The 17131-nt window shown below is 37.0% G+C and overlaps 1 protein-coding gene across 2 annotated transcripts in view; it reads left to right on the top strand.

Moving 5' to 3' along the window:
- mcc (MCC regulator of WNT signaling pathway) overlaps positions 1 to 17131 on the top strand; it is a 596286-nt gene that overhangs the window by 145822 nt on the left and 433333 nt on the right. The window contains exon 1 of one of the 2 annotated variants that reach the window (XM_028805281.2): positions 7976 to 8726. The exons of the other annotated variant lie outside the window; for it this stretch is intronic. Coding sequence (XP_028661114.1) covers positions 8670 to 8726 — 57 coding nt within the window. The 5' untranslated portion in view covers positions 7976 to 8669. Of the gene's footprint in view, positions 1 to 7975; positions 8727 to 17131 lie in introns of those variants that run through there. 2 annotated transcript variants of the gene reach the window in all.

Raw genomic sequence — 17131 nt, forward strand, 5'->3', positions numbered from 1 at the left:
TCAGCGCCAGAGTTGAAGCCCCTAATGTTGCGGTCAGCAAGTCGGCTAACATCCGCCATGTGCCGTCTTTCAGTTGCGAGAAGCAGATCATAGAATGGTTGAAACTGTTGCCCCTAACGTTGCGCCACGGCGTGTGGTTCGTTTATACCTCGTGTCTTCTCATTAAACTTTTATCTCGCGAATATGTTATTGCAATCCGCAGGGGGAGCGTTTCTATAAACTTAATTTAAACTTACGTTTTACACCGTGCTTTGTTTCCCTTATGAACATGCTTGAATGCTTCACTCGCTCCCTTCTCAATTGTTTAATTAATTTTTTGCTCTTCGCTGTTTGCGGCTCTTCCATCATTTCCCCCTACTTCGTTGTTTTATCTCGCGAATATGTTATTGCAATCCTTAACGGGAGCGTTTCATTAAACTGATTGAAAATAGTTTAGCATTTACCTTTTTAGTAAAAGGCGAGCTTTTAAGCCTGAGAAATCACCCCGTAAATGCACACGTTTAATTGCACATGTGTTAATATGTATGGTTACACAGTATTAAAAGACAGTGAACAACGTCAGTTACCTTTGTTCCCACGTTTGATAAAAGGCGAGCTTTTAAGCCTGAGAAATCACCCCGTAAATGCACACATTTAATTGCACATGTGTTAATATGTATGCTTACACAGTATTAAAAGACAGTCAAAAATTAACGTCATTTACCTTCGTTCCCGCGTGTGACTCGTGCTGTAAATCTCTTCCTTGTTTTTAGTTCACGTCATTACGTAGGAGGCGTGATGACGCGATACGTGACTCCGCCTCCTCCATTACAGTGTATGGACAAAAAATATGTTCCAGTTATGACCATTACGCGTATAATTTCGAAATGAAACCTGCCTAACTTTTGTAAGTAAGCTGTAAGGAATGAGCCTGCCAAATTTCAGCCTTCCACCTACACGGGAAGTTGGAGAATTAGTGATGAGTGAGTCAGTCAGTCAGTGAGTGAGTCAGTCAGTCAGTCAGTGAGGGCTTTGCCTTTTATTATTATAGATTCACAGCATTCGTAGTCTGAATCACAATCTGATTGTATGGGTGGTTACCTACCAGGTAACGCTTGTGGTTGATCAGCAAGTCGGCTAACATCCGCCACAATGCCCTTAGTTGTGAGAAGCAGATCATAGAATGGTTGAAACAGTTTACTGTCAAATAAGGCAAAGAGTACGCGACACATGTTTTGCCCTAATTCTGGGCTCATCAGGCATACACACTCTACTGCACTCCCTCTCGGGAATCGAACCTCGGAAGTCAGCGCTAGAGACGAAGCCCCTAACGTTGCGCCACGGCTTGTGGTTCGTTTATTTGACAGCATGTAGATCGGGGTAATTACATTCATGGCATTCGTAGTCTGACTCACAATCTGATTGTATGGGTGGTTACCTACCAGGTAACGCCAGAATTAGGGCGAAACACATGTCGCGTACTCTTTACATTATTTGACAGTAAACTATTTCAATCATATATATATATATATATATATATATATATATATATATATATATATATATATATATATATATGTATATATATATATTGGACTGGCTGCTATTTGCCTATTGGACAGTGGAGGATGCAATTATTTGTGTGCTCCACAAGACTTATTCTTACCTGAACAAAACTGGCAGCACTTGATTTCTCCAGTGCCCTCAGTTCCATCCATCTATGGTAAACGCTTGAATAATAGACTGTATGTCAGACCGACTGCAGTTTGTGTGACTCAAGGATTGTGTTTCTGGGACAGATGTGAGCAACACTGGAGCACCTCAAGGAGCAGTGCTGTCTTCTTTTCTCTTCACTCTCTACACCTCCAACTACATATACAGCATTAGGTCATGTCATTTACAGAAATTCTTAGATGATTCTGCACTTATGGCACTGTTGGGCAACCGGTGCGCCGTGCGCCGCAGAATTTTCTAGGGGCACCGCGAAAACTTTTGTAAAATATTTAAAATTGCTAGTGTTTTTGAACTTTTGGTTGATTAAAAAGATAATGTTTAAAAAAATATATTTTATGTTGGAAAAACAGATAACGGTTAATCAGATTGTTGAATAAACAAATGTATTTATTTTGAATGCAAGTTAAAATTTTCGCTGTTCACCATTCATCATAATATCAACACCAGCGGTGTCAAAAACACATCTTGTGAGACTTAAAAAGTCTCGTTGTTAGAAGATCTCTATCACTGTACGGATAGAAGAAGGTGGAGCAAATATAGAACGAGAAAATACGAACGCTACATTTCGGCTCTTGCCGACGAGAGAGTATCGATGTCGCTGCAGCTCTCACCACTTATTGGTCTGAGTATTACTATGGAAAAATTAACCTTATTTTCCCTCTGACGCCGCTGATCAACACAGTAAACTTTATAAACTCAGTGACCTTTTCCAGTTTACCATTTGGAAGCTCTTATCTCTATGAGCAAGGTTTTTTAACACTTACGGAAATGAAGTCTAAGAAACGCGAGAGACTTCAAATGATCGACAAGGAAATGTGCGTCTGTCTTTCGAAAATTGATCCTTGCATCAATCTCATATGTGCTGAAAAACAATCTCAATGTTCATATTAATTAAATTTAAGATTTATCCTTTGATTCCTTTATTAATAAAATGTCTTTCAAACTTGTAAAATTAACTGTTTTTTATTGGCGATTGTCCATAGATTGTGTCGTCTCGACTTTATTTATAGGCAGTCCTCAGGTGTGCCACAAAAGAAAATTTTTGGACTTAGTGCGCCGCAACTCGAAAAAGCTTGCCTTTCGCTGACTTATGGGATGAGTTGATGAAGAGGATGAGACAGAGGAGAGAAGTTAGGTGGAGAACTTTGTTTCTTGGTGCAAAGAGAATTGCATGTTAACATCAGCAAAACCAAGAAACTGATTATTGACTTTCACCACACCAAAAAGCCTCTATGTCTGGTCACTGTTCAAGGAGTGGATGTAGAGGTGGTCCACACCTACAAGTACTTGGGGGTCCACATTAATAACAGGTTGGACTGGTTTCGGAACACAGAGAAGCTATATAAGAAAGGGCAGAGTAGGCTGTTTTTCCTTAGGAGACTGCGTTCCTTTAATGTGGGAAATGACATCCTTCATTTATCTTTTATAACTCTGTGATGGCCAGTGAGATTTTTTACAATATGGTGTGCTGGGCTGGTAAGAAAGGGCAAGTGCAGTTATAGGATGCACTTTGGATCCCTGGAGGTCATAGCAAAGGAGGGAATTAAAACAAAAGTGAGTGCCATTATGAACAATGCTGCACACCCTTTTTCTGACACACTAACACCGAGGACTTTCAGCCATTGAATCATTCAGCAGAAGTGTGTCAAGAAATGGTACTGGGGCTCCTTTATACCAATAGCTATATGTCTGCATAATGCCTCACTTGGACTGTGACAACCAAGTCAGAAGTTTTCTTTCTTTTGAGTTCTTTTGCTTTATAGTCATCGTGGTGTGTGTTCAGACCAAAGTGTGTGTGCATATTTATTTATTTATTTACTTACTTATCTACCTATTTATGTATATATTTTTATAGCGCTTTCGTAAAAAGCCAAATTTCCCCTGTGGACAAATAAAATTCTATCTATCTATCTATCTATCTATCTATCTATCTATCTATCTATCTATCTATCTATCTATCTATCTATCTATCTATCTATCTATCTATCTATCTATCTATCTATCTATCTATCTATCTATCTATCTATCTATCTATCTATCTATCTATCTATCTATCTACTCTTGAAAGCTTGCTGATATTCTAAGTCTGCACATGGTAGCTGTCATGAGCAAACTGACAGAGTCTGTTGCTTGTTTTTCCTATAAATGTCAGTCATAGTATCTGACCAGGTGCAATGTATCTGTTATGTTCAGCAACCAGACTGGTGTAGTGGCTAAGGCCACAAGGTTGGTAGGTCAGTTTCCATCTGTGACTCCTTGTGTGGCCTTGAGCTAAATCAGTTAACTTGTCAAAATGTTACCATATTCTAATATTGTAAATTACCTTGGAAAAAGCTGTTGGTCAACAATAATTTACAAGTGACTGAACCTAGGCAGTGGTCTTGTGTCATCAATGAAGAACTTAATTTAATGTAACAATTTCTACAGGCATTTGTAAAGTTCTTTTCGAAGGTACGGTTCATACTTCATTTTTTCAAAACCTGTTAATATCAATTCATGTGCTCTCTTGTTGCACTTTATTTCCATATGCATAAATGAGGATTCATGTTCCTGTAATTATATCCGGTCATGTTTATGTGGTCACTGTTCTGATTTATCAGATCAGCTTTACTGCTTTGAATTCTGAAATCCTTATCGAACCATCAATAATGTGTATGCAGAATTGCTGGGCATCCTCAAAGTGAACTGTATATTAAAATCCAAATGAATATTTTTTGTAAAGCAGTTGTTGTGTGAAGTGTGTTGGCATTACCGATGGGAGCCATCTTCACTTCCTTTGATAATTTATTAGAATTCTTTAAAAAAAGGGGTGAAATTCTTGAGCAACTAAACCTGCCTACATTTATCAATTTCCTCAAACCAATTAAACAATTAAAAAGAAATGGTCTGGTATGGCACCAGCCTTTCTTGGCAGTGTTACAGGAGGAACCAACGTTTGGAGGATATATAGTCCATTGTAGAGGACAACCACATTGTTAATAATTTTTTAAGGAGGTTTCCTCATTTCCTTTTTTCTTATTGACAGTTTCTCTCATGAATGCAGAAGCAGACAGCTTCTTTCACTTTTGAGATATAACATTCGTGTGCCCAATACTGTGAACTGAGTTTGACAATTTCTTGTGCTATAGAAAATTTAGCCAGAGGTGCTGTGCAAAGATTTTGTTGCATTTATACTTCATTCACAAATGCATTTTGCCCTGTCCAATGTGTCAAATGATTTGTACAACTGTTTGAGAATATTAAAATGAACAGGGCATGGATCTAAAATATTTGTTTTGGGCTACTTTGTAGTATATATTTAGATTAAAGTAATATTCAACTGCTGTGGTACTTCCTAATATTTTAGTTCTAGAACTACTCTTTTAATTCTGTAATGTTGTTCTTTTAATGAGTTACAGAGTGTATTACATAGATTACATATTATCATCTTTTTTACTGTTACCATGATATGTAGATATTGTGGAAAAAAAAACATGGACAAAACTAAAATGTTTGGGGCTCCTTGGGGAACCCTATTTAATGTGCAAGAATGGAATGGATAAATTAGTAGCAATAATTTAAATAAAGAGCTATAGATCACAATACATTTTCCTCTATGCGCTGATAGTGCATTGCCACACCAACCACATGCCGAACCACCTGGATTGAGACCTGAGTGCAGTGGGTGACACCTCAGCACCACACTGGAACAGTGTGAGGTTTTTACAGTGGCTGAAGTGCCAATTCTGACAATCCTGGGTGTCAATCCTGCTACCAATACCTGAGTTTTCCCTCTAAATTAGAAGGAGTGGGATAAGGAGAAGGGCAAATAAAATTGTCAGAGGTGGAATGGGCATCAATCTTTTGTTCTGCAGAGGGAGGAAGAGAAATGTCATTAGTACACAGTGCCAACCCCTGGTTCAGCTAGTAACTACCATCATCAAAGTCCTTAAGCTATTTCTCAAGTACATGGGCATGACGATATATATCCATCCATCCATTTTCCAACCCGCTGAATCCGAACACAGGGTCACGGGGGTCTGCTGGAGCCAATCCCAGCCAACACAGGGCACAAGGCAGGAACCAATCCTGGGCAGGGTGCCAGCCCACCGCAGGTATATATATATATATACTGTATATATATATATATATATATATATATATATATATAGATAGATAGATAGGTAGATAGATAGATAGATAGATCTTTATATATATTTATATATTTTATTAAATTTATGTACTGGTTGATGGCTGCAACAGTGAGGCATTGGCTAACACTACTGTCTGTCAGCTCCAGAATCCTGAGTTTTATTAATGGCCAGATTACTTTTTGTTTTTATCTTGCAGTCCTCCAGTTACTCTACATGTGTGTTAGGTTGATGGGTCTGGAGTAAGTAAGAGTGGATTTGTATATGGGGCTAATAGGTTTATTGAGTAATTATTTTCATGTGTACAGAGTGTGGACCACCAGGGGGCGCACCGCCACCCACCCAAACCCGACACAGACAGGCATGAGACACAAGTTCAAGCACACACCTTTTTTATTTTTCTTTTCTTCCCTCGTGGGAAATGCCTTTCCCGTTTCCCACAAACACAGAACAACACAAATCTCTTCTTGTTTCTCTTCTCTCATTCCTCCTACACTCCTCCAGACAAACTTTGTCTTCTCCCACCTGACTCCCGGAGTAGTGGTTGCTGGCTCCCTTTATAAGGCACCTGGAAGTGCTTCAGGTGCTTGTTGTTCCACTTCCGGGTGTGACGGAAGACGTGCCCATATTGGCTCAGCAGCAGCTGCAGCCCCCTCTTGGCAGCGCCCACAAATCCCAACAGGGCTGTATCAAACTCCATCTCCCATGGAGCCCTGCAAGAGTCCGAGGCACTGCTGCAACCCAGGGGGGCTGCCATCTAGTGTTTCCGGGGGATGTAATGCACTGGATACGTTCCCTCTCCCAGTCCTTCCAGCATGGAGTAAAGAGTAAAGCGAAATTCTTACTTGCAAGTGCTAATCAACATGGCAGACACTGCTACTTGCCATGAGTAGTGAATGTAATAACCTTACATCAGAAGTTCTCTCCTTCTTACCTGAAATAATCATTTTATCTCAGAAACATATGTCTTCCTTACCTTAAAAAATGTTAGACCATGTTTCTCATTAATAAACAAACATAGTAAGGGTATGAGATATGATGTCCTGCTATGGATTAGCACCCTGCCTCAGGCTGTCAAGACAGACTCCAGCTCCCAAAACATTTTAATGAATAATGAGGACTTAGAAATGCATGAATGGATGCCATCGTAGCACGCCAAAATCTTGTAATGAACAATGAGGACTCGGAAATGGATGGGTGAATGGATTGGTGGAGCTTTAACCAAGAACACAACAATAAAACACAATACTTTACTATGTGGTGGAGTTATGTACCAGCTACCTGCAACTCACAGTTGGTGGGGCCCAATAAGGTAATAATTGACTTTAATGAAGAGTCATGTTTAGTAAGCCAGGGTCACCTTTAAGCCTTTATTAAAGAGCCAAAAGGGCTCAGTGAGACCCGGCGGCAAGAATTGCAGATATATCAATAGCACGTGTAGAACCACCCTGATTTGAAACTGGTTCCTTAGAGCTGTCCTTTGAAAAGTGGCAATTAAAGATTAAGTTAAAGAATAATTTGAAGTGAAAAGTTAAGATGTTATAAAAGCAAAAAAGACTGTCATATATACATTAGTAAGAGTAATGTTTGATATTATAAAATAGAATTAGGCAGGTTGAGGATTCCTCCCACACAAATTGCTGTACTCTTCTGTTGGATAGCATTCTTTAGCAAGAATTACCTCAGGCAGCAGTTTAAATCTAATATTACTGTATCACTACAAAACTTGTTTGGTGGTGTGTTTAGATAAGACTTCCCCAAAGATTTTTTCCATAACATTATTTTGATTTCATCTCTCACACAGTATGTGCTGGACTAGAGCTTTTTTTCTTTGAAAGCACGAATGCCTAAACTTCAGATGTTAAACAAATGTACGTGTGTGGTGAGGGAGTTCTACTTCCTTCTAGGCTTTATTTTTTTTGAAAATGAACTCTCTACAATCTCTACAACACGCCACTGGCTCAATGGTAACGCCCATTCTGTTCACCCTGTAGCCAACAGCAAGACAGCTGTGTTTGATCATAAACCACCTCCAAACTCCTCGACAGGGCCAGGAGAAGAGGAAAGGGGGGGTGTGGTGGTGAGGGGGAGAGAGAGAGAGAGAGTGAGAGAGAGGGGAGGGAATCAGTGAGTAAGTGTGCTGGAAAGACAGAAACTTCAGCGTGGAGCAGCAGAACAGCGAGTCTCCCTTTAGTCAGGAATTGAGCAGCAGCTTGGCTAGAAAAGGTACTGACACTGCTGGATAAATCCAAGGCTTGCTGAATAATTTGCTGTACTGCCAGGATCTCTGAGGTGTTGTTTTCTTTTCAAGGCTGCACATTCTTTTCTTATCACATTTTTTGGAGGAGGTTGAAGAAGAGAAATTGTAATGAAAATATTGTGTGCCTTCTGACTTCTCGTGGACTTGGGCAGTTTTCTTAAGTAGGCGTCAAATCATTTTCTGCTGCAGCCGCTGCATCCAATACTCCAGTGATGCTAATCGGCATTCAGTAGCTGATCTGCTTGTGAAATTAAAGCAAGAAAGCTCAGGTCTTCTTGATACGTGCTGAAGGATATGCATTTCTGAAACCGGTGTTTGTTTAATGAAGTGCTGTCTTTTGTTTTTGTTTTTTTTCTTTGGGGGTGGGGGTGGGGGGGGTATAGATTTTTAGTAAAGAATGGCTGGCTCTTGTGGAATGTGGATAACTGAAGAAGACAGCTTAAAGTGGTGACTCTTTTTTTCTTCCCCTGGTTTCTTCATCCTCCCTCCCACTTTCTAAACCACATCCACCAGGACGAAAAAAAATTATAAATCTGGAAAGTAATTTAATACTGAGAGCTGGAATCATGAACTCTGGAGTTGCTATGAAATATGGAAATGATTCTTCCACGGAACTGAGTGAGGTAAGCTGAATCGCACTTGAAAGCTCCATTAAGTTTGAGTGATAGATACAAATAATTCCTCCAATACGTATTACTAAGTCACTTTTAAATCTGACCCTGTGCTAAATTTAGTCAAGACATAAAAGAAATCTTGCACTCCAGAGCTTCATTTGCGTAGTGCTGAACTGAATACATAGGAAGTGGGGCACACAAGCAAGGATTTTTTTCTCCTCTTCAGAGCGGATTTCCTGACTGCTGAGGCAGTAAATTCCCACATGTTGAAGTTAAATGAACTATTCAGGTCCTTAAATAAATATCCAGCATGATTGGAGTGTTTTTTTTGGTTTTTTTTTTCCTGAGGGCGAGCATTGTCAGTTTATAGGTTTTTAGTGAGTACAGCTTCACGGCTTGTGATCATTTTGACCAAAGTCATATGCAAGGTAATAAACTTGTTGAACTATATAAAGTCTGTAGATCTGCAGGAATAATGATGAAAAAAGTCTGCCTAATCATTTGTATAATGTACATTTGCTTTTGATAGCTCGAGAAACTTTGTGTGAGAATCTGGATTATCCCATTTGGAGGGGTTGTACACTTGATGCCTTTATTTTATGGAGCTCTAATTGTTTATTGCTTGCTGAAACCTTTCTGCTGACTCTTGCTGTTCTGTCAGTCTCTCTCTTTCTCACTCTTTGTATTAAGTATCGCTTCATGAAATGTTAAGTTGTGTAGAGAATAAGTCTTTAACACGTGGAAGCTTTTCCTTGCTCTCTGAACGGCACGTCTGCTTTATTTCCCTAACCCTAATAACACTTAGCCATGCTGAGTACTTGCTGGTTTAGTTCTTTTTTTGTCAGGGTGACTGAAGTGCACTGCATGTGAAATGCCTTCCTTCATTGTTTCTGTTTGTTCAGGCATCCTTGGAACAAGAGCCTCTGGCTGTTAAATAATTGCATAGTTCTCTTCATTTAAAGCAAGCAATTACACAGCATTTCCAATGAGAGAGCGGTATCAAGTAAAGCCACAGGTTTTTAAACAAGTCAGACCTCTCAGTACAAAGGCCTTTATTGTCTTTTTTTTCTGCATTGGTTAAATATGTCCATACAAGTAGAGCCTGAAAGAAAGTAGAAAATGCAATGCAATGTTGTTTGGAAAATACATTTATTTTGTGTATATTGTCTCACTAAAGAAGAGCTACTATGTGATGTTAGCACACGTGGTAGGTTTCCTTTCGACTGTGTAAACATTCATTGTTTCATTCGTTATATCACTCTGTTAAACGAAAGTTTAAAAGTCTGCATGACAGGTTTTACAAAAATGTGTGGACAAACGGAAGGAAGCCCATTAATTCAGCATTCCATTTTCTCAGCTTGCATGCTGTGATTTCAGTTATAGGGAGCCAATTTTTCATTATTTAGTACATCCATTACAGGGTACACGGAAAAACCTTTGGGTGATTTTATGTTGCCAGATAAACTTAAATCATATTTTTGGACAGCAAGAAGGAGACCTAGGCATAGTAGGCAAAGTTTTCCTTAGGCACAGTTCAGGTTAGAATTGAGCATTAGAAAAAACGTTCCCCCCTTGCAGGAGTCATACAGAAGGTCAAAACACGCAAGTCTAATTTTATTTAAATAAAGAAAGGGCACCTAAAATAATCACATTAGGTTCTCCTCAAAGGACTGGAATTTTCTTAATCTCTTAGCTGTATTAGGTAGGTGCTAACAGGGTTTACCAGAGTATATTTTGTATTGCAAAGCTGTTGTAAAAGGAAATCCAGAGTGCGCATGCTGCTGTAAATGTTATTAAATCACAGCACTGTAAAATGATTACTTAAGAGCCAGGGTTGCTGTCAGGGTAGATAATGACACTCGGCATCCGTCTAATGGAACATGGGAGCGGACTATATAACTCAGAGATTATATTAAAATATTTCCAGCTGCTAGAGAAGCATAATTGAAAAATGTCTGTTGGGCAAATGAATTTAATGAGGATAAATAGCCATTTGGAGGGCAATGTTAAATCTTCGCTTGATACCTTTGTGGGTGGCAGGGGCACCGTGGGATTGATATCAAATATGAAGGAAAGTCACTCTAGTGATACAGCGATAGCTGTCTTGTTGAGATTTGGAGTTGGGGATGTTACTCTGTGATAACGGTTAACGTGTCATCTTTCTAAATTAAAATGATGTGTGCTGAAGAGAAGAACATTTAACACATTTGTTCCAACTTTTCACCTTGGAGATAAAAAAATCTTTAAAGTCACAAATAACACACTGTGTCAAATAGGACTGAGAGCAATATGATGAAAACCTTGACCCAGGACTTACCTGGTCTTTTATATTGTTCTGTTTTAAATTCGTTCAAGAAAGAAAATGAGCAAGTAGGCAATGTATGTTGTCCACTTTTCATATTGATGTATTATAGGTGTAGTTGCCTTGAGACAGAGAGAGAGAGAAAGAGAGGAGACCAAGCTTTACTAAGGTTTAAAGGTGCATATCTTTTAAAGGTGCATTGTTTGAGGTTGCTTTCTATTAATATTTTGTTTTCAAAAGAACTAGCAAGGAGGTTAATACAGCATCATCAGTGAAGTGTGAAGTTATTTTACCATACTGCAGTGACCCAACAGTGTCACACACTGGTACATTTTCATGCTTTTATTACCAAATTGTACTTAAATAATCTATATATATATATATAAAAGTCAATGTATGTGTGTATGTATGTATGTTCCAGCTTCACTTCCGAACGGCTGGAGCGATTTTCATTAAACTTGGTACACATGTTTCTCATTGGTCGACTAAAAATACTGTAGGATGAAATCAACCGTAACCCACCCCCGCATACAAGATCTCGCGGTCTTGTATGCATGTTATCATCCAGTTTACACTTGGAACGACCACCAGAGGGCGAACTGGAGGTGACTGCCATCATTCTTTATGTTTGAGCACCACTGCACCCCTGTTGCTTTTGAAATTAAATGGAGTTGGCTGGTTCCGAGCGTCAACTGGATGATAACATACATACAAGATTGTAAGACAAGCACATTACTGAGTCTTCATTGCTTATTAATTTATTTTTATTTTTAAAGTCGTGTTTTTTTAAATTAGATTTTTCCCAAACAATTAAAAAAAACAACACTTTCTTTTCCTCCTGGGCAATGCTGGGTATTTGAGCTAGTCACAAATATAAATTAAATTGGGCATACCAAAGTCATGGAATCAACTTTGAGTCCTGCTTTAAAATGTGAACTGACAAGATTAAAATTATTCAGTTGAAATTGTTAAATATTAAAGAAACCCTTTACTCTGTAGCATCAAAGACATAATTTATGATCACAAGTGCTCAATGGATGGAAAAAATATGATCCTTTCTGAATAGAACTGTGTTATCAGTGAAATATGTTTTGAAAACAAGCAAACCAAAGTAATTGGTAAACAGTGTTAGCAAACATTACTTAGAAAATAATTTAGATAGATAGATAGATAGATAGATAGATAGATAGATAGATAGATAGATAGATAGATAGATAGATAGATAGATAGATAGATAGATACTTTATTAATCCCAATGGGAAATTCACAATTTAGTTACATTACTACTGCTATGTAGTTACTTATTATAAAATCTAATGCATTACAAACAGTGTTTTACTTTTGCATTACTATTTCTTCTTTTTTATGAAAAAATTGCACATTTGGCTGGCCAGCATCTGATATTAAATCCTAAGCCCATATATGGAGCTTCATGAAAATGACCAGAAACACAGCCAAACATGATCATTTTCTTGTGTTTTATAGATATGTTTAGTCCTTCAAGCACTGTGAAGTATATTACATCCATCCCCTCTTTACATACGCAACTTGGCCTCACAAAGATTTGCGGTATGAATACTGGCCACTGCACCACCCGATCTCACGGTTTCAAAATATTTCTAGCAAATCGCTAGATTAAAGCTAAAATGACAGTTTATTAATATGTTTCTGTTACTGGATTTCACACAGAACACTTTTCTTCTTGGCTGTGTGACCAAGCTCTGCAAAGTCCAGCAAACAATCCACCACATTTGCTTCTTGTTTCACACTAGTGCTGCTGCGATGATCACTTTTTCCCTGTGACTCTAAACTGGACAGAATTAAATATATCCTCATGACTTTTGTTCCAATCTTTTCATCTGATTTCATGCTAAGCACATGCTTAATTTCCACCTCACTAGATAAAGAATGGCATTGGGATGTTTAAGGGTCATACCATTTACCTGTTCTCTGATTGGTGTAATTAAACTGCCTCTTTGACTTTGTTATGTAAATGAGCCTAACTGATAAAAGATGCTGTTCTGTAAAGAATAATCATTAGTCACCATTATAAATGAATCCAAAGATGGACATCCTTTATTTCACCAGGCTGGTGGACCCCCGCCATATGAAGAGCTGAGTTCTCTATGGTAAGACTGGCTAATCTTTAATAATGCTGAGTGATGTTCAGACTTGGCTTTGAGCTGTGAGTGTTCTGACAAATTCTTATTGGGAGAACATCACAGTTTTTCAGAACATTAGAACAACTTTGATGACAAAAGGCAATCTAGCCCAATTAGCTTTAAAATCCTATTCTCCAAAATAACATTAAGTTAAGATGTAAAGTTCCTTCTACCACACAGCCTCGTACTTTATTACAAGTCTCTATGATTCTATGTGCAAAAAATGACTTTCTAGCATTTGTGCAAAATCTGCCCTTAACAAGTTTTGAACTGTGTTATTGTGGTTGTTGTTGAAGAATGTATTTTAAAACAAAAGTAGGAATTTACTCCATTAATTTTCCTCATAATTCTAAACACTTAGGTCATATCCTCTGTTAAATTGACAAGGTGCATTCCCTTGGATCTTTCCTTATAGCTCATACCTCTTAGTCCCATAATCAGACTAGTTGCTCATTTCTGGAGTTTCTCTGAAGCTGCTATGTCTTTTTTTTTGTAATATTTTGACATGAGTATAGCACAAGTATCCAGGTTTTAACATCTACTGGAAAAACAGTTCAAAGCTCTTTTGCATCTGAAACTGTCAAAATTTCCTGAATACTTACACCACAGTCCTGTGCCATCATCATCATCATCATCATCATCATCATTATCTTAGGTTTTTTGCCATTTCAAAAATCTGTTGTGATCATGTCACAATCACTGATCCCAGCATGGAACTATAGATCTCTTAAAAAAAAAGGCCATTGATATTTCATCAGAGGCAATTATTCTGTGATCAAGAATTTAAACTAAATGTAGAATCAATTGCGTTTTGTCAGAACCAGGATCTGCAATAATTCCATTTATTTTATAGTGCATTAATTATAACCTTGTTGAGTGAGCAACATGATATTTAGATAGATAGATAGATAGATAGATAGATAGATAGATAGATAGATAGATAGATAGATAGATAGATAGATAGATAGATAGATAGATAGATAGATAGATAGATAGATAGATAGATAGATAGACTTTATTTCCATTACAATGTTACATTGTAATTAGTGGAATGATGACTCAAGATTTTGTTTCTACATTTGCAGCAATGTTTTCTGCAGAAATAATTTTGCATTCAGATTGTTTTTATCTTATTGTCAAAGCATTCATTTTTGTTCTTAGTTTGTTGTTCACATGAAACAAATCACTTGTTACTCTTGACTGTATTGTCAATGTTGTACAGTGTTGGTTTTATGCTATGTATGTGGATAAACGATTTCTAGTAGTTACTGCTGCCAGTTTTTAATAGTGGAAACATTAATAACATCTGACTATCTTAAAGAGAATTATCTAAATGAATCCGACTTGTCAGGATAGATTCATCTAAGATAAAGTTTAATTATCATGTATGTATTTTCCAAAGCTTACAAAGGCTGTTTTCCATCTGAAGTTTAATAATTCTTTTTTGAATGCCTTACAGAATCAAGAGTTGTTTTGCCTTTTGAATTTTTTAGTAGTTTACAAGTTCTGTTTTCATTAAACCTCCATTAAGGTAATGACACCACTCAATAAAACACTTTCATTTTAAGCCATGAGTACAGTTTCAAAGTGGTTAATATGCAGCAGTTCTTTAGTACAGGTCAAAACAAAATGATGTGCTTTATCAGGATACAGAAGCAGCACATATTGACAGCAAAAACAACTGGACAGTAATTTGAGATATAAGGGCAAACCAGCAAGAGAAAATCCACTGTCACAGTCTAAAGTAAATGCAAAATGATAGAGGAGGTTTTAATTTGAACTTGAACTTGAAAATAGTTCATAAATAGCTATTGTAAAGATTTCCAGAACATATAACTCAAGCTAATAGAAATTTATGGAGACTGGAATAATGAAAAGGCTGGCTTTATGGTACCCCAGGCATCTCAGAGTTTTGTTCAGGCCATAAGCAGCATCTCAAGCTGGCAATACCCAAGTAAATGTCTCCCCTTTTTCTGCTTGTAATAAATATCCTGTTTGTGATGACCCTAAAATCTGTTGAGGCTGCCAGTTCAAATGATGGGAATAGTGATGGAAATTGTTCTGTTTTTGCAAAACACTGAAGCTGTCTGTATACTCTTATATTCTTATCATGATTCTCATTAAGGCTTTGTTGAGTTCAAGCTTTGTTTGATGTTTTCAATCAGTGATCAGTGTTGCAAATCCTGGTAAGGGCTGAAATTGCTTATCTGGTGGTGGGGGGTAGGGGCAGGGAGGCAGTATCGAAGGATGAATTCTATTCACTCAAATCCAGATAAGTACGCTTTCGTGCCGTGTCTTAGTAACCTGGTGGATAATGGGCAGTGTACTCTATTCAGTATGCATGCCTGCTACTGTTTGTCAGTTTGGACATCTTAGAATGGGTTTTTGACAAGCAATTTCCAAAATGTTTTTTTTTTATTCTTTTTTGCCCAGAAAACTTTGTGTTAAACAGGAGCACTCAGCTATGTATTTGCAACCAGTGTTGTATTTTAACTTGAAACAAAATATTTATGTGGACATTTGAGTTAAAATCGTTTCAAAAAATAAACATGATATGTATATTTTCACTTCAGTTTTTTGGCTGATATTACCTCTAGACAAGATATGAAAAATATAATTTATAGATTGTGGCATATGGAATGATGCTGGGAGTCTGTAGCACTTTGTTTGGCCTAAGAGGGATCACTTGGGGCTGTTAGGTTGTAGCTCTTATCGTGACTCCAATGTGGCCCCCTGTATTGAATTTAATTATTTAATAAAGATGATTTTTATCGCTACATGTGCTGTGTGTACTGTACACTTCTAATTTAACTTTGTTAAACAATATTTTATATATGAAACATGGGAATCTGATTGTTCAGAAAGAGAGAACTATCCACCACAAAACTGGAAAGAAAATAAAAGACACCATTTAATGAACAAGGTGAAAATAAAAAATCTGATATGGCTAGCACAGGAATTTCTCAGAATTTACAGCATGAGTATAGTATACTATGAGTAGACGTCAAAACATGTGCAACAGGCAATACTTAAAAATAACGTTTTCACAATAATTAAAAATAAATCTATTTTTTATTACATTTTTAATATAACTAAAAAACCAAATATGTGGGCTTAATATGTTTTTGACCCAAATTTGAACAAATAATGAATGAATAATCTCCCTGCAAATGTTTGTTTAATTTAAAATGCTAAAAATTACAAGAGAAAGCAGCGAAATACACACCTTTCATTATGCAGCTAGTCTTGGGGTTAGCAAACCTCAGCTCATAAACTGTTGAGTGGGAAATCTTTTTTTTAGTTTTTTTTTTTTTATTTACACTGAACAAAATATCTTACACAAACAAATAGACATTCTGCTAGTTTAATAATAAATTAAAATGTAATTAATGGTTCCCTGTAATTAGATTAGATTACATTAGATTAGAGTAATGTTACGGTTAGGTTAGGGTTAGGTTAGATTAGATTAGATTATACTTTATTGGTCCCCTAGAGGAAAGTACACTTATACAGAACCTCTACGATAATTAAGTAAATATAATAAAAACTAACATCACCACCCCCAAACACACATAATAACTGCTGGCTTGAACTTTGAAAGAAAGACTTTTGTGAATTAATGTTTTCAATCTAAAGTCCTAAATGCATATGCTAAATTTGGTACATTTTTAAGATGTTGTTGGTATCTGTCTTAACAAATTTTAGAATTTGAAACCTCAAAGCTAAATAGTTGAAACTGATCCTTAACCAAGATAACGAGTGCAAGTTGTCCTCAAAATTTCACAAGAATTGGCCTATTTGCTCTCTAAACACAGAGTCTGCAAAGCACTCAGATATACAGACACAGATACACATTTTTCAAAAATGTGATAATAACAAGAAAACAAAACTTCATTTATGAAATTTGGAAATAGCAAATGTATGAAATTTAGTATTTGGAAAGTAGAAAT

Source organism: Erpetoichthys calabaricus, chromosome 7 (assembly GCF_900747795.2).
Source record: "Erpetoichthys calabaricus chromosome 7, fErpCal1.3, whole genome shotgun sequence".
Taxonomy (NCBI): domain Eukaryota; kingdom Metazoa; phylum Chordata; class Cladistia; order Polypteriformes; family Polypteridae; genus Erpetoichthys; species Erpetoichthys calabaricus.